Below are 23,401 nucleotides of genomic sequence, written 5' to 3' on the forward strand. Positions count from 1 at the left end.
CTTGTCAGAAGGTTGGGCTGCTCAGATCCAGCCTGAGCCAGACCGAGGCCAGACCTTGGGATTTTCATGTGGAATTTTGAGATGTGGAAAATCAGCTGGACCCTGATCCCTGGGGCCAAACTGCAAGTGTCCACCAGGGCAGCTGCAGATCTGGGGGCGTGAGTCTAAGAGCCCTCAGCTGGGAGGGCCCCTCGAGGAAGGCCTGGGTGGGGGCTGAGGTCGCAGGATGCCTGTGTCTTTCCAGGACACCTCCGCCTGGCTGCGCTCCCCCACACCCACCCCACCCCTGCCCGGCCCTGGAAGCAGGGGCGGCTTCCACACTGCCGAGCTGACTTGCATTGGGGAGGGGCAGGCTGCAGTCCTGGGCGACCACCTCGAGGCAAGGGCCCTTAGTTCTGAGACTTGCTGCCTCTGGGAGTTACGCTGCAAATCTGGTTTGCTTTATGTACACTTTCCAGACTTTACAAAGTTGACCACTAATTCTAAAACCAACACCACTCCATGGGCCAGGCCTGGCTTTCAGGCCTCCCGTATGTGACTTCTGAGGTAGAAGCTCTCTCTTTTTAACTTATGGACTTTTTACATTCTGATGTTGAATTTCTGTCATTTAGATTTCAAGGAAAAGAAGTCTGCAAGGCTGGCATTCCTAGTTTTTCTAGTTTTTAGGGAGGGAGGGAGGGAGGGTGTGTGTGTGTGTGTGTGTGTGTGTGTGTGTGTGTGTACACCAGGAGGAGGGGGCTGACACTGGACCACACCCTCTCGTCAGTGACTCCAGGCAGCAGCTCAGCAAGTGAACACAGAAACCATTTCTATGAAACGTTTATTTTCTTTGAAACCTCCAGAAACATGCCAGAAAATCTCAAGATGGGGGTAGAAAACAAAAAAGACAATAAAGAATAAAAAATCCAAATGAAAGAAATCGACATATGAAAAACCCTGCTGCTATCTTCAGTGAGACAGAACCCCAACCTCAAATTAAATATGTTTTGCAGAGATCCTTAAAAATTAACAGGAAACAAAACCAAAAATGATAATTTACACTTGTCAATGTACACGATTAGGTCCCCAAAATGATTAGAATGATTTGAAGATATGAGGTGACAACTTAAAAAGGGGGGGGGGCAGGCCCAGGTTAGGTTCTGAGGAACGGGGAGATGGGGTGGTCCTGGAGAACCGTCCTAAAGGGAGGCCTGGGGGGAGGGGCAGACATCACAGTAGTTGGCCAGGGCTGAGGGCCCAGCAGGCCGCCTTGCAGCCCCATGCACAGCAGCCAGGGCGGGGCGAGGAGATGGCCACCGGCCAGCCCACCCTGACTTTGTCCCTCTGAGTCCTGCTGAGCACCAGCCCCCGGGGGACATGCCTCGGTCCTCACTTTGAGGTTGACGCCACACAGTGAGGCCATACAGACTTCTGGTGCAACTCTACATGAAAAAATAAATATATATATATATATATATTTTGTTTGTTTTGAAAGGAAAAAAAGAAACTGCTCGGTGGACACCGCAGTTCCACGCGGCTGCCCGGCCCCGCCCCTTACGCCGCTGTAGGGCCGGCGTCTCCTGCGGTCTGCGCAGCAAAGGCTCCCTGGGGAGTGCGGCGCGGGTGTCGCGGGTGTCCCAGGTCTGCCCCTCCGTGGGGACTGCGTGAGGGCAAAGGGAAAACAAAAGTGGAGCGGAGATGAAGGCTGTTTCTCTCCAGCCCTGACCCGGGGGCTCCGTGCGCCCCTCGGGGTGCCTGGAAGAGGCCGTGGCTGTCAGCCGCGGCTGGTGGCCGTGGCGGCTCTGCCGCTGGGCCTGGCGGGGCGGGAGCTCGAAGGCGGAGGGGCCCAGGCGCTGTGGCCTCCGGTGGTTGAGGAGCTGATAGAAAAAGACTGTATAAACGGTGTGCAAATCGCTGCCCCCTCAAAGCAGCTGACTGTGGATGCTGCTGCGGTTTCCCCTCTCCATCCTGGGATACCCTTCCACCCCCCAAAATAACTGACGTTCTAAGAAAGTGCTCCTGGCCGCTTTTTGGAAGGATGGGATCGGGAGGGGATGATGTCTGTGCTTCTCGGAGCTGGTGCAGCAGGGACTGAGCGCCTTCCCATCTCCACAGGGGCCCTGACCTCTCTGGCTGCTCTCACGCTGTGACAGCTCATGCGGGGGGGCTGGGCCCCACAGGCCCCAACTCTGTTGTCCGAGGTGAGGAAGCCTGGTTTCTGAACTCCTGGAGCAGACTTGCTCCTGCCCTCCCTCTCCCCCTCCTACAGCTCCTGATGGCTTGGTCCTAGGAAGAGGCTAGATGGGGCTGGCAGGATGGGCCCCTGGGACTGGTGTGGCCAGGGTCTGGCCCCCAGGGACCAGAGATGACCAGTTCAAAGGGAGGCCTGAGACCATGTCACCCACTGAGGCTCGAGGGCCATGAGCAGACTGCAGCTCACAGCCCCGGTGAGGCCTCCCTCAGGTTTCTGTGTCCACGGGGGTGCGGTGGGGCCCTGGTGGAGTGCCTTGGCCACACCTGCAACCAGGAGTCCCCAGCTGCCTGGGCAGAGGGGCAGGGGCGGTGGCCTCCCCACCTCAGAGTTCCTTCTCCCTGCAGAAGATCTCGGCGAACTTGCGCAGCTGCTCACTGGCAGCCTGGGACTCCTCCTGCAGCCGCTGGTTGTTCTGCCGCAGGCTAGCCACCTCCGACTGCAGCACTGCCTTGTCCTGCTTCTCCTGTGGGGGTGGGGTGGGCATCAGGGGGCGGCCAATGGCTCCCCAGGGCCTGTGAGCCAGGGCTCGGCTGTGGTTTACAGCTGGGCTGCCAGGGTCCAAAGCCCAGCTCTGCTTCTTGACAGCTGGGTAACCCCGGGCAAGTTATGTCATCTCTCTGGGCCCAGCTGCCTCGACTCTAATACGGGTGGTTGAAAGGTTTCCCTGAAGTCACACACGTCACCCTCAAAACCACCCCAGGACTTGGGGAGACCCAGCCCCACACGGCAAATAGTAGCTGGGGTATGGACAAGGGGCTGCTTAAGTGGGCTCCGCCGCCTCCCCGGAGACGCCCTTGCAGGATGACATAACCCTCAGAGGTAGTGACTTGTCCAAGGTCACGTTAAGTGGTGGGGTAGGATCTGAACCTGGGCCCTGTGATCCCTTGTGATCCCTGTGCTTGAGCCTCGCATATTATATGCTGCCACTTTGTGCCTTTTACCCCAAAGTATATAAACTGACAAGTAGAAGTCTCCTCTGCCCTTATTTCTCCTCACTCTGCCACACCCTGGAGATAAATACAATAACTTAACTGTTGCCTCCCAGGGAGTCCTCTGGATGTGTTCAATATTAAACGCCCATGGATGTTAAACTTTATTTTTTAAGCATGATGATGTCCTAGAACAGTTCTACAGCTTGTTTAGTTACTTACTAGACTCCTTTTGTATATCAGTAAAGAGAGTTCTGTGATTATTTCACTTGGCTACAGAATGTCCTGCTCACGCGGGTGGCCCGTCATTTATGTCGCGCTCTGTGCAGGGGCAGCTGCACGGGCTCCACTGATTCCTGCCAGCAGCGCAGCACTGAACGTCCTTGCTCACGGCTTTCTTTATGCTCATGTGTGAAACTGTGCGGGGCAGATTCCCACGAGTGGGACGGCTGGGTCGACACGGTGCGCAACGCCATTTCTGATATTGTCCAAATGCCCCCCCCAAAAAGGTTAGGCCAGTTTATTCTGGCGCCAAGGACGTGTGCTCACCAGCCTTCGGCAGTGTCACCTCTTGCTCTTTATTCATGACTACGTTCGAGGCTGGGTGGCCTCCCTGAGTAGAAGGGGCGGGAGGGACAGGTGCCTCGGCCCTGCTGTCCCCGGGTGTCTGGGAAGCGGATGGGGCAGGCGCGGGCTGCCCGAGGCGCTGCCCGGTGGCCTTACCTTCTGCAGGTCCGTGTGCAGCTGCTTCAGCATCACTTCCAGCTGGTACACCTTGCCTGTCAGATCCAAAGGCGGCTCCTCGCTGCAAAGACAGCGGACAAGGTCAGGCCCCTCTCATCTCCGGGGTTCCAGGGAGGCCCCAGGAGTGTGGAGGAGAAGCTCTGGGGGAAGTCAGAAGCCGGCCCTCCTGGCCACGCTCCACCCAGCGAGGACACCTGTGCGTGTGGATGGGGTCATGGGAGCACCAGGCCCGGTGACGGCTGTGCGTGTGACGGCTGTGCGTGTGCCTGCCCTGGAGTGCGCCTTCCCCGGAGGACGGGCTGCGCGTGCTTAGAGAGAAACTGATCCTATGGGGGACCCTCATGTGGCACGAGACGACCCGTCCCACAGACATCCACGGTGCCCCGGCCAGGCCTGTGCACTGTTCCAGCACACGAGGCACGGTAGTGGACGAACCAACGTGAGGGCCCGCCCTGTGGACGGGACCAACAGAAACAGGACTGATCTGCACAGATCGTCCAGCACTGGGCCTGCCGGGCCCCTGCAGAGAGCGGGCAGCCCCTTCCTGCAGGAGGCTCCACTGCGCGTGGTGGGAGGCAGGCGAGGGGGGTGGGCTGCAGCAGACGAAGGGAGGCTAGGCGTCTCAGCCCAGGGAGGAGAGAGGACTCGGCCCTCTCGCCCCCTTCCTTCCTCCAGGTCCTGGATCTTGGGGACCAGCAGCTGCAGGGGGAGGTGGGAGGCAGGTAGAAGGTCGCCAGTTCAGGGGCGACGGGAATCCAGGAGCGTGCCCAGAGGCCGCAGGTCCCTCCATTTCCACCTGCACTGTTCCGGCCCTCGCCACAGCGGTGGCACCATCTCTAACTGCCGAGCTTTTGTAATTACTGTCGGGCTGCATTTTGGTGGAGGTTGTGTCCTGAAGCCAGCGTGGGACGCAAACAAGAGTCAAAATGACCCTGAAAAATCGATCGCTTACACTGCCCACAAGGTCCAGAGCATGGCACGGGCCTGCACGGGGAGGTGTGCACACGAGTGTGAAACGCGCTATTTACATCCATGACTTGCAAACATGCCATTTCCATTCTCTCTCCCTCTTTTAAATTTTATTTCCTGCCAAGACAGTGCAAAGATGACAAATGCGACATGTCTGTCGCTGTCCTCCTCCCTCTGCCAGGAAGCCTGATGAGGGCAAGGTTCCCATCTCAATCACCCCCAGGTCCCCAGAGAGCCCAGCAGGGACTTGCTAGGGACGAGGTGAAAGGTGAATGTCAGGTTAAGATTCACACCGTTTGGGAACGTGCAGAGGAAGTGACCCAGGAGCAGACAGAGGGGACGACGGGGGGGGGCACAACTTAGCATTTTTCGAAGCTGGAAGGCGCCGTTTGGGAATGTGCAGAGGAAGTGACCCAGGAGCAGACAGAGCGGACGACGGGGGCGGCGGGGGGGCACAACTTAGCATTTTTCGAAGCTGGAAGTGAAGCAACTGTGGGTACTGATTACAGCGTGTGGACACCCCACCCTGAGGACGGGGCTGCCTCTGACCAGGTCGCTGCTGGGCCCAGCGCCCAGAGAACTCCAATCCATGAGGTGAGGGAGGAGCCGCTGCCCGGCTACTGCAGGCAGGGTGGCAGGTGACCTGCAGCAACTACTTGTCACCCAGGTGTCTTTCTTGCACTGCGCAGGCCTGCCGCCTGCAGGGACTCGGGTTGCTGGGCCCCTGGGTCCTCCCAGGAGAACCTCACCTCATGGTTGGAGTGGTCCTGGGGGTCGGGGGCCCCCTTTCTAGGCTCAGGTGGCTGTGGACAGGGCTGTGTGCAGGTGGCACATCCGGGCTCAGGGCTGGGTCGTTGAGAGAGAACAGCGAGACGGCTCTTTGCACTGGCGGACAGAGAGGAGAGACGGTCAGCAGGGCGCCAGGTCCCCGCGTCTTCCCCACGCCCCGCCCCGCCCGCTCGAACCTCGACCACGCCCCCGTCACACGGGCACTGTGGGGGCATTCTTGCCATACAACCCAACCAAAGTGCCATCGCGATTCTGAGTGAGCCTCTAGACACAACGACCCGTTTCGACAAAATTCAAGGGAGAAACAAGTTAAATGACAGTGTGGGGAAGTAAACAACCCGGTTCAGAACCTGGCCCGTTCTCAGCACAAATGACCTGCTTTCATCAACAAGTAGATGGCAGGAAAAAAACGGCCCCAAGTGGAGGGGCTGGGGCTCTGTGACGAGTACGCGAGGGTTCACTGCACTCTGGTTCCGAGAAGGTCTGTGAAATTCCAAACGCAGACAGAAACACGACACAGCACCACGGACGCTGAGGAGGGAAGGAAATCGCCGGGCTGCTGGTGGAAGCAGACGATGGGTCCCCCAGACACGCTGCGGCGGGGACCATTAGGGGATCTTTCTGTAAAGGCCAGAACTGGCGACAGCCCCGATGCACCAAGGAGCTGCCAGCTCAGTGAGCCCTGGGATATGTCGCCACACGAGGGAATGTGAGGGGGGTGAAAACCCAGGAGTGGGCCTGCGTGAGTGCCCCAAGGGACGGGGCCCACCAGGAGCCGAGAAGCACGTGCTGGACACGCACTGCCACCGGCAAAGGCGGCTCCTGATCAACTGTACGTTTCTCTGCTCGCAGGACAGACCAGTCAAAACGCAGACACGCTCCACTCAGATCCCGCTGCTAACACTTGGCCGCATTTATTCTTTCTCGCTTGTGTCTGCGTGTGCGCACATTCCCGTGAGAGTGAACTGCCAGCATCAGGGGAGTTTGTTACACTTCTCCAACACGTAAGGACACTCTGAAAGTTCACATTTATACAGGACGACTGTCTTGAAATCTCCCCAATTCTCTAAATAATATCCTTTATAGCTGCTGTTTTCTATCTTGGATTTAATATCTATTCTCTTTGAAAATATTTTTCTATGAACAATTTCACGCATGCCCCACAGCAGAGAAACAGCACCACGAGCCCTCGCAAACCCGCCATCCGTTTCGACAATTCCCAGCCGACTGGTTTCCTCGCCTGCCCTTCCTTTGCTTTTTCATCCTGCAATACTCCTCTCTGCTGAGGTTTAACTCACAGGTAATAAACTGCACATGTTGAAAGTGTCCAATCTGGCCAGGTGGCCGAGCCTCAGTTTCCTCGTCTGTAAGTGGGAGCCCTAATCCAGTCCTCAGACTGGAGACCGGAAGAGACGCTGTCTGTGAAGTGATGGGGCACCGGCTAGAGGGGATGCTCCGAATGTCACCATCATCGTGGCTGTGGTCACCCCTCCCCCGCCCAGCCTGTGGGGTCTCTGGAGGTCACACCCACCTGCAGGCTGGGCCTCTGCCTGGCAGCCACCGCCCAGTGGTTCCCAAGTGTAAGGCTGGGGGAGACCAGAGGCCAGGCCTCGTATGCTCTGACCCCTCTCCCTGCCCCCTTGCCGGCCTCCCTTAGAGGTCGGACTGCCTTCATCCTGTGGTCAGGGGAGGCTGCGGGACAGGACGGAGACAATGGACAGAAGTAAACGAGGGTTTCCTCCAGGGCCACCCGCCAGATGTGGACTGGCTCATTGTGGAAAAATGAAGGACTATATGGGTCTGGTTTAATCAATCTGTGCTAGACTTGTGCTGGGCACCGAGTGGTGACAGCCCCAGGCCCTGTCCTCCTGGCCCAGTGGGGAGACATACCCATCATTAGACAGCGACAGCCCAGACTGGTCAGGGCAGGGATGTGGGGGGCAGGTAGAGGGGTCAGGGCTGTGGGAGCCCAAGGAGGTGCCTGATCCAGACTATCAGGGAGGGCTTCCTGGAGGAAGGACAGCAAAGCTGTGGCCTAAAGAATAAAAAATGAGCCAGAAGAATATGTTCGTGTCTGCTGGGGATCCCAAGAGTCCCACTTTATAGATGAAGAAACAGAGGCCTAGGAAGGTAAAGCCGTTTGTCCACGGCCACATGGGAAGAAAATGGCAGACTGCTAGCTGTGCCTGATGATCTGTTTTCCTTTTCTAGTAATAAATCCCAAATTTTAGCTGGGCACATGGCCTCATTTCCTAGCCTGCCCTGCAGCTAGGCGTGGCTGTGTGTGACTGGCCAGTGGAAGTAAGCGTAGGAGTGAGGCCTTGGGGAGTATCCTGAGGGAGGGACGTGTCCTTCTCTCTCCTGCTGGTGAGAGCTGGACGCCGTGGCCAGGACCCCAGCAGCCCCACTGAGGGCGAGGCAGCCGCGCCTTCGTGCTCTGTGGAGTCCCACACTTGCCCCGGGAGGCCCGCCCTGGGCATTTTCACCTGTGTAAAACGCTGTGTTTAAGTCACTGTTAACTTGGATTTTCTGCCACTTGCGGCCAAAGAAAAGCTAATCGCAATTTGGATTGCTACAATTTTGCCCTGTAATAATAAAATAGGGGGCCACCTGTTGAGGGCTCATTCCGTGCTTAACGTGTTGTATGCACGCTGTGGGCACACTCACGTCCCTTATTTGTAGACAAATGGAGATCAGAGAAATGAAGACAGTGAGTAATAGGGAAGGAAGTGTCCCCTGCTCACCCTGATTCTGGAACCCGAGCGCATCCCCCCTTCGAAGCTCCGAGGCCCTCCAGTGATCCCTCTAGAGCACAGAGGGGCAGGGTCTGGTGCGGGGTGCCTACCCTCGTACGCCTTGGCTGCGTTGACCAGGCTGGACCACTCGAGGCCAGCAGCCGTGTCGGGCAGTGGCATCATCCCGGGGTCGAGGCGCCGCAGCGGCCGGTCCCGCCCATCGGCCAGCGAGAGCTCCGAGGCTGAGATGGTGGCTGGGTGGGGAGAGTGGAGACGGGGAGATGGGTAAGAATGACCATGCAGAGGAAACAAAGGAGCCAATGCACTGCTTTATGCTTTATATGTAATTATGCAACATTATGTAATTGTTATAGCATTAAATATAATTAAACATACGCTATACTTATTAGATGACAAATGCCAGAGAAAACATCTAGCAGGGTAGGGGAGGGGAGGCGTGTCAGACAGTTATGTGGGTATGATTTTAAACTTGGTACTTGGGGAGGCCTCGCTGTGAAGATGGCGCTGCACGGAGCTCTGAAGGAGGGGAGGGAGCGAGCCGGGAGGCACCGTGAGAAGAGCATTCGGGCAGACGGAGCGGCCAGTGCGAAGCCCCCAGGGCGGGAGGGTGCCCGTCGCCTTAAGGAACACTGAGGCAGCCCACGTGGCTGGGACAGACGAGAGCGAGAGTGGTGGGAGGTGAAGTCAGACGTGGCAGGGCTGGACTGCGTGGGGCCTTGTGGGCCGCGATGAGGCCTTCATCCCTTCCCGAGTGAGATGGAGCCCCAGGACGGCTCTGCGCAGGGAGGGATGTGACCCAGTGCAGTGTTCACAGGGTCCCTCTGGCTTTGCTCAGGGGACAGATGGTGGAGGTGGAGTGGGAGCCGGGAGGCAGGGAGGAGGCTGCTGTGATGGCCCAGGACCAAGTGGGGCTATAGAGGGACAAGTGGGCAGATCCTGGCTTTATATTGTGGGTGGAACCAACAGTATTTCCTGAGAGTGGATGTGGGTGTGAGACAGACGGGTCCAGGATGACGTCAAGAGTTTGGAGCTGGTACCGAGATGGGGAAGACTGGGGGTGGGATCAAAGTTTGTTCCTGGAGGCCTGGAATGTGAGATGCCGTGAGATGCGCACAAGGAGCCAGGGGATGGCGCTGGCCGTGGGAGTCTGGAACGGAGGAGCGACTGCCAGATATATTTTGGGTGGTCTGTGTCTGGACAGTGTTTTGGGTCACCATGGGGAGACCTGGTGAGTTTGGGCAGAGAAAGAAGCCCCTGAACTCTGAGGGTGCTGAAGGAGACAGCACAGGCAGTGCGCTAACAGCAGCATTTGCTGCAGCCACTGAGTAAGTCCCATGTGCCGGGCTTAGATCCTGCACTTCAGCTCACTGATGTCTCACAGCCCCTAAAGGGGAGGGGACAGAGGAAGACAGTGAGGCACAGAGAGGCCAGCAGGTGCCTCGGGCAGGAAGGGCTGGGCCTGGCTAAGCCGGACCCACTCTGTGTCCCGAGTGTGTCCTATTGCCAGGTATTGTGCTGGGTGCTACGGGGACATCTAACAGCCTCGCCTCCACTTAGTGAGGAGAAGGTACCATCATGACCCCGTGTTGTGTGGAGGGGGACATCGAGGCTCGCTCTCGACAATGTTGGAACCCTGTTCTCAGGCACAAACCTGACTCGTGACGGATTAAAATGCCTGCTCCAGATGATAAAATGCTAACAAAAAAAATGAATAGCTACTGTTTTTTTCAGGATTTACTACATGTTAGGCATTACGCTAGCTTTTCCACGCACTAACTTGTTTGATTCTGATTTTTTTTTTAGCCCACATTTTACCATCCAAGCAACAGGCAGAGAGGTGACACCTGTGAGTGGGGGACCTGGGCCGCACTCAGGTGGCCCAGCTCTCTGCTGGATAAGTGAACACTCGGGGGAACGCCACTAAGGCCCTGACCACCGCTGTGCTCGGAGTCTCCAGCCTGCCTCATCCCGCTGAGAGCTGGCTGGGGCTGCCCAGCGAGGAGGCAGTGGGTGCTGCTGTGAACTGCTCCTTGGCGAAGCCCAGGCCCAGGACTCCGGCTGTGCTGAGGGCAGATGCCACTCTCCCAGGCTCGGGGGTGGGGGTGGGGACGGGGAGTCAGATGGGCAGAGACAGAGGGCTCTGCTCTTAGGGCATCTCTGGTCCAGTGGAGGAGACAGACCCATTCTCACATAGTGACAGCCCAGACTGAATGGGGTTATGATGGGGAAACAGAAGGCAGAGGGATCAGGGAGGGGATGGGGGCAAATCAAGGGGCAGTGGGGGAGGGAGGACTTCCTGGAGGTGGCGGCAGAATCTGAGTTGAGATGAAAGGATGAGGTAGAGCGAGTCAGTGGCATTCCAGTCTGTCTCGTCTGTGCCTCTCCCTTAGGCACAGACACGGCAGTAAGGATGAGAGGCAAAGAGAGGAGATGCAGAGGGAAGCTTAGGGAAGCTCGAGAAATTCCCACTGAAACTCGGCCCCACTGGGCAGGGCTGTTCTTTGACGCGCTCACCGCTGTGCGCCCAGCGCCTGGAGCAGAGCCTGGCCCACAGCATTGAGGAATGAAGGTAACGAAGGGGTGGGTGCGTGCTCTGGAGTGTAAGATGGGGAGATGACCCCACTTGGGGCGTAGGACAGACCTCCAGGGAAGAGCAAAAACTGAGCAAAGCCTTAGGAGAAGCAGGAGTTACCGAGAACAAAGCTGGGGGCACAGCATGGCCGGCAGAGGGAACAGCTACGTAGAATGCCCTGAGGAGGGAGAGTCTGGTGGAATGGAGGGTCTCAAGGAGGGAACTGTGGAGTCTGGGAGCTGAGGTGGGACCCTGAAACACCAGGGCAACAGGGAGCCAATGGGAGAATTTTAGGTGGGGAGACAGACCCTTTCAAAAATGTCCTAGAGCCTCCTCCATCCCACCCTGTGATGCTCTGTTTGGACAGTATAGGACTCAGCCCCGCAGTGGACACTCTTGCGGGAGACGCGTCTCAGGAGTCCGGAGTTGTCTGCATGACGTACCACACCCAGAGAGGCCAGGCAGCACCTGTCCTCACCACCCAGCGTCCCGCAGGGAGGCGACGGAGCCTTCCTAGCTGTGGGGTAAAGGACCACAGAGCCTCTCGTTGCTCTTCACGCTGCCCAGGAAGTGTCGCCCTGCCTTCCACACCACCCTTTGGTTTGCAACCTTCCGACGTGGAGAAGGAATCTGAGACTTCCTGATGGGGGCCGTGCACACAGTGCCTTTTTGGGGGACACTCAGTGAACATTTGCTGGATGGATAAAGGGATGGATGAGCCACAAACTGCACCCCCTCACTTGGAGAGCTGGCAGACGTGGGGAGGTTGAAAGGTAGATCAACACTCACAAAGTATCTGCTTCGTGCTGGGCAGGGAGCAGGGGTGGGGGTTTGGCTGATGCGGACCCCCGAGGCTCAGTGATGCACCCTCCAGTCTGCACCTGGAGGGACCTCCCATTTTGGTGTCAGAGGACCGCAATCCTTGCGTGCTTCAGACTCCCAGGTGACCCAGGAGATCCCCCGAGGTTTGGCCAACGATCCCTTGGTCAGTGCCCACCCGCAGGGCCCCCTGAGGCTCGTGTGCCTCCCAGTTCCCTCCCTCAGCGGACTCTGACACCGATGCCCTCTAGCCTTTGACCTCTAGGCGACCCGCACACCTGGCCCCCTGCTTCGCGACCCTGGGGTGACGCCCCCGCCAGCCCCCGGGTGCCCAGACTCACATTTCTTCTCTGGGAAGCTGCTGGCGGTGGCAGGGATGGTGCTGGGGCCACCGCCAGGCGGGTGGGGGTGCTGGTGCTGGCGGCGGGCGGGCAGCGTGCTGGAGGGGAAGGCGCAGGTGCTGGTGAAGAGCACGTCGCTGGGCAGGCCCGCCTCCAGGCCGGCAGGGCTGGCGAAGCTCGGCTCCCGCCGCCCGCTGCACAGACTCTCGTCGGACAGCGTCCGCTGCAAACTCTTCTGTGGCGACTGCTGCCGAGACAAGGGGGGTGCCCGGCATGGTCACGGCCTCCCCCACGGCCACCACCCTCGGGGGCTCCTTCCCATCCCGGACGTCTGTGGCTCTTCCCATCCAGCATCCATTTCTGCCCCCTTTCTGGTCAGAGTACCCCAATTTTCCCCTGGAGATTCGTCTTCCTCCACTTAAAGCCCATCTGGGTCTGGAGGGACAACTCCACCCCCAGTTCCAGCTAAGGTTAGGGAAGGCGGTGTGACCCAAGCTGGCCCAGTGAGAGCCAGTCGTTGCTAGGGACCGCTGGGGACAGGGTGCTGTCTTCCCCAGGGCTATGGTTTGCGAGATAGAGCCCTAGAGAGATTGGGGCCACCTCGGTCCCCGTAAGACAGTACCTGCCTGAGAGCATGGCCAATCACAAGTAGGTGGGGACGGAGGGGAAGAGGAACCAACGAAGCCCACTATTGTGGCCCGTGGGACCCCCTCACTCTTGGTCCACGTGGTTGGGTGGGTGGGGGCTGCTCCCACCCTGAGCTCTGTGAGGACATGAGCGCCTGTAACAGCATCCCTTCCAGTCCCCTGAGGTCACTAGTGAGGAATAAATCCCCTGCGTGCCTGCCAAGCTAGTTCACACTGTGATGTCCTGACTGCTGGTCACGAAGCCACGTACATCCAAACAGGGCTGACGGGCCGAGGGATGGAGCCCCGGCAGGAAGAGGCTGCCGTGACCGCGGGGGGGCCCGTCCCCCCTCGCCCTCCCACACGGCCCGCTACGCACGCCCGCGTCTCGCTCCTGCTCTGGTGCCAGGTTGTCCATGATGATGAGCTTCTTCAGATCGTCCTCGATGGTGGACTTGTAGTTTTTCCGTGGGGAGCGGAGGTCACGGAGAGACGCCCGCAGCCGCGGTTGCCCAAAGACGTTTTTCGTGTTGGTGTCCACCTGCCTGGAATGAGAGGGTCGGGGTCACGGGGGTCTCGGGGTGGCTGAAGTTGCTTCTCGAAGACGTCCTGACCCGAGGAGGCTCGTTCCACCGCGCGAGCGACTGCGGCCTTCTGCATCCCGCCTGGCGCGGGTGTGACAGACGGACCCCGTTTGTTCTCCATTCACTCGCCCCACACGTGCTTCCTGGGAGCAGACTACGTGCCACACCTGTTGCAGGCATGGGGGCAGCAGAGAACATGGAGCTGCCCGCCAGTTGGGGAGCCCGACGGTGGGCAAATGAACAGAAAGAGATCCCAGAACGTGAGGGAGAGAGAGGTGTTCGGAAGGAAAATAAAGCCGGTGCATGGACAGGGACGAAGGGGACGAGGACGGCTTTTCTGAGGGGTGACATCTGAGTGAAGCCTGGAGAGAGGAAAGAGGGGCCCACGGGGTAGGAGGGGACTCCATGCAGGGGAACGGCTGGCGCTGGGCTGAGGCCAGAACCGGCTCTGCTGGGCCTGAGGAGTGGGGGCGGTGGGGGGGGGCCGCAGGGCGGAGTGGATGAGTGAGGGTGGGTGGTGGGAGGGGAGGTCTGGGAGGGTCCCAGGCAGACTGTGTGGGAACCCCTGGGCCACCGTGGGGACTTGGATGGTGTGCGGGGAGGCTGTGAGGTTCTGAGCTGGCGAGCGCTGGGTCCTGAGGCACATTTTCGAAGGATGGCTCTGTTGCTGGTCAGAAAAGCGAAACTCACAGCGGGGGGCGGGGGGGGGGCGGTGGGAGAAGAGTGGGAGCAGGGAACAGTGAGAACGCTCCTGCAGTCAGCAGGTAAGCGGTGACGGCGGCCCAGACCAGGGCTTCCAGCCACAGGAGACGGACGGGGCCTCGCAGGGGAGAACCCTCGGGGGGACCGGTTCCCAGGGGCAAGTGCTGGGCCGCAGGTGGCAGACCTCTGGCCTGGGGGTTTCAGCCGCTGTCACCAGCTCTCCCTAGCCTTGGTCTCCTCACCTGTCCTATGGGGCAAGAGAGTTCATGCGCCAGGAGGTGACTGGGAGGGTCCAGAGACGAGGCACCTGCACCCTGGGGGGAGGGGGCTGGAGCTCCCCGACACTCTCCCATCCCCCATTGCCCACTCGGCCTCCCACTCCAGAAGTAGGTCTGTGAGCCTGGGTCACTCTGATCACCGCCCTCTTCTTCAGCGTTCCCAAAGCGGACCCCGCAGTGCCTTCTGGAACACTCTGTGGTCCACAAGCCAGAGGCGCAGCCTGGGGTTAAAAACGCAGGAGACTTGGATGCAGACAGGCCTGGGGTTGATTCCTGGCTCTGTGTGACCCTGAGCAAGTCCCATCACCTCTGATCTGTGGTTTGCTCATCAGGAAAACACGCTGACCTCACGGTGTTGGGGGGTTCACCTCAAAACATTCGTCCAGTGCTTTGAGTGACGGCTGCTCTTCTAACGGTTTGCTTGAGGCTGGCTGGCACCCGAGCTGCACGCACCCCTCCTCCTGCTCCCTTGCCCCCTCTGCTGGCTCCACAGGCCACTGTCCCACAGCTTCCCGCCCGCCCCTGGGGCGCGGGGTCCTCCACTCCGGGGACTTCCCGAGGCCTCTCCCCTCCTTCCGACTCTGGCCTTTGGGCTCAGGTCTTACTTCCCTGGTGAAAACTGGGTCCCTGACCTGAGGTGTCACCACGCCGAGGATAGAAAAAGCAACAGCGAACAGGAACGCAGCCCTCACCGTGCAGCAGGCACCATCGCCACCCCGAGGACTCCACGTACACTGCCAAACCTGCACGGCAGCCCTCCCCACGAGCCACTGTTACTATCGCCCATTGCACAGATGGGAAACTGAGGCATGGAGAGGTAAAGTGACTATACAGTACTTATCCCAAATCGTACAGCCTCTGAGTGGAAGAGTCGGGATTCCCACCAAGGCCGCCAGGCTGCAGAGCCTACAGGGCACTGCTGTGCTCACTGCCATGTTGACATCACAGAGACGGCACGTAAAAAGATGTATGGCGTGTGGGACAGAATCACATTTGGTTAAAAACATACACTTTTACATGCAGAAAAAATTCTGGAAGAAATGAACAACGATTACCTCTGGGAAGCAGGAGTCATTAGAAGGTAGAAAAACGGACTTTTACTTTTCATCTGATGCCCCCTCCTGAACTGTCTGAATTTATTTTACCATAATCACGTGTTATGACAATAACAATAATGATAAAAACTAGTTTTTAAAAAGCTGACATCTAGACTTCATCATTTTTAACTTAAGAAAGAAAAAAGAATCTTTGAACTTATAAAGAAATAAGATTCTCGGGCTCCTGAGGGTTTTGAAGTCTACATTTTCTTTCTCATTTTCTCAGCTGCCAGCTCTGGGATTTTAACAAAGGGAGGAAGAGAGGGTGGCAAGTTTTTTCTTGTTAGGTCATATTCCTCCCCAAATTAGAATTCCAGGTCTAGGGTAATTCTGGTTCTGTTGGCGTGCCTCTGGGCAAATGAAGAGCTTTAGATCCAAGAGCGAAACAGAAAGACGCAAAGAGAGAGACTTATACACCTCGAAGAGAAAATGCTCCTCCCATGGGAGCTGGAAGGGGACCTACCCTTGTCCCTTCCCTTCAGGTTCCTCCATTTCCCAGAACGTCCTGCACAGGGGAGCGTGTGACTCAGAGCGAGGCATGCCTCGTGCTCTGCCCAGCGACCCGGGGAGAGGGCAGGCCAGGCCTTCGGCGTGAGAGAGGGGCGCCGTCCACGAGCCACCCCCCCCGGAAGGGGTGTAACAGGCCTGCTGAAAACCTTAAAATGTGCTCTCCGCGCCCTAGGAGCCCTACTTCTGGGAACGTGTCCTGCAGAAAGCCCTGCATCGATCCCCGTGTGCCCTGAACAAGGTCCCGTCTTTGGAGCAAACGCAGGAGCAGCCAGCAAGGGAAGGGCGGGGCCCCAGGGAACAGACCGTCCAGCGGCTGAGGAGTGGAGCCAAAATCCACGACGTGGAAAGAGGTTCACCCCGATAAATAGGTCACGGGAATGAAGAAGTGCTGTTTACAGTGTGAAATCATTTTTACAAAATAAAACTGCACATAGCTTAGCTCCACATGTTGAATTTCACCACACTCAGCTCCAAAACCAGATATGTGGAGAATTCACTTTCTAAAAACCTTCCTCACCACAGCCCACAAGGTCCCAAACAACTGTCCTGCCCACCCCCAGCCCCACCTTCACCTTCCACACAGGCCTCCCAAAGTTCCTTCAGCAGACTAGGCGAGGTCCTGCTGCTCGGCGTGCCCTCCCAGCATTCCCCACGAATGGCAGCTCCTCACCCGCCCAGCTTAGCTCAAATGTTACCTCTGCCGAGGGGCCTCCCCTGACCACTTACGCTCTGGTGCTTGCTCCCTCCCAGGCGGGCACACTTGGTCACACAGTCCTGTGCTATTTCCTACTGCGTTCACCTCATGATAATCTGTCGTGTGTACTGCACGTTTGTGGTCCCTGTCCTCACCTGCAGCCTTCTACATTCTGTGACCAGTGTCGGGAACGGGGCCTGCCACATCCTAGGCAGTTACATGTAGTTGTCAAATGTGCACCACGTGGAACCAACCTTCCAACCAACCAACCAAGCACCCTCCCTACCTTCTTTCTTCCTCCCTTTAAGACAAGCTTAAATGATTTTTTAAAAACAGGAAAAAGTATAGAGACACTTTGAAAGGTAAGCCATAAGAACATGAGTCTTCCTTCCACACCATTTAGTTTGTGTTCATGTGCTAAGATCTCCTTCTCAGACCCCAGGACTGCCAGGACTAGCGCACGCTCCTAACTCTACAGTGGAGGCTGGCTCGCCGGAAGAAATCATGCTAGAACGTTCTCCCTGACCCTCGCATCTGCACCTGTCTCGTCTCCTGCAGCTTCCATGGCCTGACACTATTAGTGGGCTGCCGTGATGTGTCTGAAGGGAAAAAGTATGACAAAATTCAGTTTGGAGAGTCAGACTGATCATTTTTGCTCTCAATCTCTTTCTTCTTAAAGAATGTTCCAATGTGTTCTCTAAATTGCAAATTTTAAGCACTACTTTAAAATGGCATTAATTCCAGGTTGAAAAAAAATGGGGCTTGTACAGGTTCTTCCTTTTTCTCAAGATCTCTGGTCTCTGTGACTGTCAAAACCTAACCATCTCCCATGGTTAAAGAGAATGAGATCACCTTCGATTTGTTAATACGGAACCGTCCCCAAGCTATGTGACAGAAAAGGGCAAGAGATAAAGGCAGAAGCGCAGAGACAGGAGGTGACCACAGCATAAGGGGGGGTGGGGGAAGCGCACAGTCCCGCAGCCTGGTCAGTCTGGCCGGTTTCTGGAAGGATGCAGAAGGAAGGAAACAATGGCTGCTTCTGGGGAGGGGGACGCGGTGGCTGGGGCCAGGGGCGCAGAGGCTGTTCTCACTGCAAACCTTTTGTACTATTTTTCCCCCTGTGAGTATTTTACGGTGCAAAACACAAATGAAGAAAACCACCGGAAGAACATACCCTCCTCTCGACCTTCTGACTGACAGCACTGGACAGAATCTCTAATTCGCCCAAGTTGCCTGAGCTTTGGGTTTTCTCATGTTGTGGAATTAAAGCTCTTACGTTAGAAAAGAGAAAGAAAAATCATAAATAAAGCCCTGCAGCGAGGACCAAGACAACAGTAACTTCTTTTCTTCATGACAGAAGGGCCGACCAGAGGCTCCGACTTGGCTGGGCCTGATCCCAGCTGACTTGGAGTTCTGGCCTCCAACTGGGGCGGCTCCCTCGGGGCCAGGTTAATTAAGCTAATTAGCACCACCGTAGGTTGCCTGAGCTGGGGTTCTGCCAAGGGCTGGCGAGGATACTCACAGGTCTCTCTCTGTGCCTGAGGCAGCAGGCGGAGTTTCCTGGAAGGATGGCTGGGAGAGGGCCCCGGAGTGGGGGACAAACCTACTGTGGGGTGCAAGTGGTGGGGAGAGGCTTTCCCCTGCTCCTTCCATGGCTGCACTGTGCTGAACCCAGGGGCCCTGAATCTGAAAAAGGAGGGTGCCCAAATGCCAGGTGTCAACCACCAGATGTCAGTGCCCGTCAGCCTGGCCAATAACAACCGGGCACTTCCCTACGACTCACTGAATCCTCACCCCACCTCTGGATGTACGCACCCCTGTTGTGGACTTCCAAGGCTAGGGAAACTGAGGCACAGTGAGTTGAGGACACCAGAACCCACGTCTACCTGATGGTCTGAGCCACCCTGAGATTCACTCATGATGAAAGCAAAGCTCTGTGATATCAGCAGCTCCCGGCGACACGGGCCCTCGCCCGGGGCCAGGGCGCCTCGTGGGCTGTATTCTTTCCTCACGGCGACAGGTTCCAGCATCACTTCACTCTGCAGGCGAGGCCGGTGATGAGCTGAGAGCTTCTGATACACCGTGACAGTGAGCCGCAACGTGAGCCGACGCGGTCAGACAGAGCTCCCTCTCCCAGGCTGCCCTTCACATGCATCATCTCACTCACTCCCTCAGGGGCCTGCACGTGGCAGGCGTGTCTGGGGGCCTTGCTCTCCTACCCACCATCCCACACTTAAGGCAACAACAGAGGCTGTTCCGTGGGGCCTGCCTCCTCCTCAGCGGCCCGGTGTCGCTGGGGCAGGGCCGAAACGCTGTCATCCCCTGTTCTGCAGCTCGGACTCGGTGCTGGGGGCCTCACACGGATTAACTCAGTGAGTCTCCACGACAACCCTGGAGGTAGGGATGATGGTCACCAGTTAAAAGAGAGGGAAACAGGGGTTAAGGAGGGGGTGAGCAGCCAATGAGGGGTTCCTGCCCTGACCCCCATGCTGTTCTGCCCCTCTAGAGGTTGGGACAGGACAGGGCAGTGAATTAAGAGTCCTGGGACAAAGTGGGCAAAACAGGGCTGTCTGGCCATCTGCAGAGGCAGAGCTGCTGGCCTGTCCCCAGCTTTAGCGGGAGCCTGCAGAAGGGCTGAGTGCGAGGGACCTTCTGTGGCAGATGCTCTCAGTTCCCTCGGAATACAGATTCTCTGGCCCTCACTAGCTCACTCTGTCTTTTGTTCACCAAACAGCATGTGCCAAATACAGGCGACCGTTCCCTCTGAGAAACGGATCCTCAGAAAACGCAGGTCACTGCCGTGGATGCTTGTTCTCCTTCAGTCTCTCACGTGACGAGATGCTGTTAGTTATCTTGCTGGGTATAAATCCTGGCTCTGCTACTTCTTAGCTGGGTGACCTGGGCTAGGTACTTCTCACTGTGCCTCGGTTTCCTCCTCTGGAAGTGGGAATCCTTCTCGTGGGACAGCAGGTCTGTACGGCCTGAGTGGAGCAGCGGGGCTGAAAGGCAGGGCTCCCTGTGCTGGCTGTGGCCCTTATTATTCCTCTGGGGGATGCACAGCCTCAGTCAGGCTGCTTCTGAATGCGTTAGAGGTCTCTGACCAGAATCGATGGAAAACGAGGCAAAGAAATAGAGTAGACAGATGTGGTAATTACTCCTGGGGGATGAGTTCATAGTATTTGGTGACCTTGTGGGGACAAAAATGACAAAGCCAACAATCATAATATTTGCAGTGATTAACCTTAACCAACTGAGTGAATCTCGGCAAGTGACTTAACCGTTCTGTGCCTGTTTTCCTCATCTGGAAAATGGGATGCAAAGTACTTACACCTCATGGTTCTGTAGTGAGGATTAAATGAGTTAATGCAGGTAAAGGATTTACAGTAGTCCCTGGCAGTGCAGATATCAATAAATGCAGGTAAATCGTTATGCAAAATAGTTCTTATGCTTTGGGATAAAATTTCAGCAAGAGCATCACACATAGATTAAACAAACATGTTTAATCTCAAATAATTTAGCTGGAAGTGACAATGATGTTTTCTGGAAAACTAGGTTAGGTGACTCAGAAGTGTCTCTGACAATGACAAAGAAAGACACTATCTTGAAAATGCTCAGGGAGAGTTTGAATAAAAACAGCTTTATGAAATGGAAGTATGCAGACAAAAGCGATAATTCTAAATTAACATACTATCTTACACATGTGATTTAAAAATGTATCTATCAATGAATATTATAAGAATCCGTGAAACTATTTTGTGTCCCCAAATATTTTATATATTTAGTTTACATATGTTTATGTAAACATGTACCCATTTGTAAAAAGCCTTCCCAAGATCTTATCATTGGGAAAGAGGAGGTGCTTGTTTGTTTAGGATTGTCACGTGTCCAGGTGTATTTCCTGAGCACCCACTATGTACTGGGCCCTGGGTGGGGCTCAGGGTGTCTCTGCTGTCAAAGGACTCTCAGTCCAACAGTGCGACAGAGAGGAAGTCGCTAGCAAATGACCGTCTGACATGCCTGGTGTTTTCATGGTGGAAAGGAAGCAGCATGCGGTGGGAGGGAGGGAGGGATAGTCTGGATGGAGGTTGGGAGGGCCTCTCTGAGGAATGCGTGTCTGTGTTGATACCTGAGGGCTGGTATTATAGGTTCCCCCAGAAAAGATATTCTGAAGTCCTAACCCCCAAGAATCTCAGAATGTGACCTTATTTAGAAATAGCATCTTTCCACAGGTAATCAAGGTAAATGAAGCTATTAAGGTGGATCCTAACCCAGTAACACTGGTGTCCTTACGAAAAGGCGGAATGTAGACAGAGACCTGCACAGGAAGAAGGCCAGGTGAAGATGAAGCAGGGACTGGGGAGGCACTTGTAAGCCAAAAAATCCCAGGCTGCCAGCAAATCAACAGAAGCTGGGAGAGAGGCATGCTTCTCGGCCCTCAGAAGGAACCCACCCTGCTGACACCCTGACCTTGGACTTCTGGCCTCTGGAACTGTGAGACAGTAAATTCTGTTGCTGAGCCGCTCAGTCTGTGGTAGTTTGTCTCGGCAGCCTAGGATACCAACACGGGGGTAGGGGTAAGCCAGCTGGGGGTGGGGAGTCCCCGGGCAGAGGGAACAGCATGCAGGGGAGGGCGGCCAGAGCCGCTGCCACCATGGAGGAGCATCACAGGGTCAGCGGGGCCTGGCCCTCTGGCCACCCTGAAAAGTGGGGGCCTTGCAGGATCTTGTGGGGTTGAGGTGAGAATGAACGAGATGCCTGGCTCATACACTCGCTGATGAAGCACTCAGGGTGTCTGGTGACCGAGTGTGGCACCTGCTTTCCCATAGGAGAAATGGGCAGTGAAACAGAAAAGTGACAGAATGATGGCGGCAGGCTGAGAAGGCCCACTGGAGGAGGTGGCATTAGACTGAGCCCCTGTGGAGCCAGCCAGATCTGGGGGAAGAGCACTCAGCACTGGAAGAGCCTCTGCGAAGGCCCTGAGGCCGGCCTGTGCTTGGCAAGCAGCCGGTGTGCCTGGAGGGGAGGGCGCGAGGGGGGAGTGGGAGGAGACGCGGGCAGATCGAGCAGGGTCTGGGCAGGAGTTTGGGCAAAGCACATGGTACAATGGTGCCTGGTACAAAGTATGTGCTCAGTAAACATGAGCCTTTATAATTAATCCTGAGTGGGGAAGCTGCTGGAGTTTTAATCAAGGGAACGGAGGATGAAAACCCAGTTTTCAGAGCGCCCTGACTGACAGTGAGATGTGTGAACTGGATTCTCAGTGTGAACTCAGCAGGCTTACCTGCCTGCCACCATCTCCAGGGACCCGCTTCTGTTTCCGGACACCTCTGTCCTCATGAGCTCTGGGTCATCCACACACTTGAATGGCTCTACCCAGGTCATGAGACAATGTTACAAACAGGAAGGAGGATGGCACATCTGCTCACACCCAACAGAAGCGCCTTGGACCAGGATTCCCAGGCTCCGATCCAAGCTCCACCCCTCACCAGCTCTGTGACTCTGGGCCTCAGTTGCCTCATCTGTAAAATGGGGTGAATAACAGGTCCACCTCGTGGAGCTCTAACGAGGACTCAGTGAATTTATTCAAGTGCAAGAGCTTAGAATCAAGATTGGTGAATAGCGAGGACTCCGTGAATGTCAGATACGACGTTTGTCTGCCTAAAAACAAAAACCCTTTCTCAACTGCGTACTCTTCTGCTTTACAGCAAAATGCCTCAAACGAGCCACATACATAGCTGCCTCCAATTCTGCCCTACCCTTCTCTCCTGCACCGAGTCACCTCCACGAGGCTCAATGTCACACTCAGGTCTTTGACTGCTCGTGGTCCATCACCCTTGGGCTCTTGGGAACCCATAATGGTTGGGCTCCTCCTCAATGCTCTGAAGCCGGATGGGCCTCAAGCCCTACACCTCCCCTCCTCCCCACCTACACTCCCAGCCTCGGGGAGCTCTTTCAGCCTCATGCTGACGACACTCAAATTTCTCTCCAGCCCGACTTGTCCCCTGAGCTCCAGACTCCTTATCTGACCGCCTCCTGATGTCTCTCGCACATGGCGAACGTAAGCCATCCAGGACTGAGCTCTGGAATGTTCCTGCAAGCCTGCCCCTCGCTCGGTCCCATCTCAGCTCGAGGCATGGCCACCCTTTGGGGCACGAGCCCTGCTACCAGCTTCCACTGCGCCTTCTCTCCCAGCAAGCACTGCCTGCTCTCGTTTCGGAGACTCTACCCTGAAGCTGCGCCCTTCCCCGTCCTCGGCCTCCACCCTGTTCCTGTAACCTCGTCTCCATCACAGCAGCTCCTCCCCGGTCCTCCTCCTCCTCACAGGCCCTGCCCCACATGCAGCTGCAGGGACCCTGGGAACACCCAACTTAGATCAGGTCCCTTCTCTGCTCCTCACGCTCCCATGGCAACACCTCGCTTATAGCAGATGCCAAAGCTCTTACAGGTGGCCCACAAGACCCTCCGTGACCTGTCCCCGTCGCCCCTCTGACCTCATGTGTTCACACTGTCCTGGCCACACCGGCCCTCCTCCTGCAGACCAAGCTTTCTCCTGCCTCAGGGTCTTGGCAGTTGCTATTCCTCTGCCTGGAACGTTCTTCACGTGGACACCACACTGCACTAGTCACGTCTGACCTACTGAACGCTCTTCTTACTTACCCTCTTTGTTGTCTGTTTCCCTAACCAAAACGTCAGCTCCCCAGGGCAGGGGTCTCTGCCCGCCTGTTCACAGCTGTGTCAGACTGGCACAGCGTCCCGAT

General features: G+C 56.6%; 1 protein-coding gene across 1 annotated transcript in view; it reads right to left on the minus strand.

Annotated features, from left to right (window-relative positions):
* Window positions 1-803: 803 nt before the first annotated feature.
* SIPA1L3 (signal induced proliferation associated 1 like 3) overlaps window positions 804-23,401 on the minus strand; it is a 243,780-nt gene continuing 221,182 nt past the window's right edge. The window contains 6 exon segments of the mRNA XM_025046658.1: window positions 804-2,696; window positions 3,886-3,967; window positions 5,625-5,760; window positions 8,510-8,653; window positions 12,153-12,399; window positions 13,158-13,323. Coding sequence (XP_024902426.1) covers window positions 2,556-2,696; window positions 3,886-3,967; window positions 5,625-5,760; window positions 8,510-8,653; window positions 12,153-12,399; window positions 13,158-13,323 — 916 coding nt within the window. The 3' untranslated portion in view covers window positions 804-2,555.

Source organism: Pteropus alecto, unplaced genomic scaffold (genome assembly GCF_000325575.1).
Source record: "Pteropus alecto unplaced genomic scaffold, ASM32557v1 scaffold314, whole genome shotgun sequence".
NCBI lineage: Eukaryota > Metazoa > Chordata > Mammalia > Chiroptera > Pteropodidae > Pteropus > Pteropus alecto.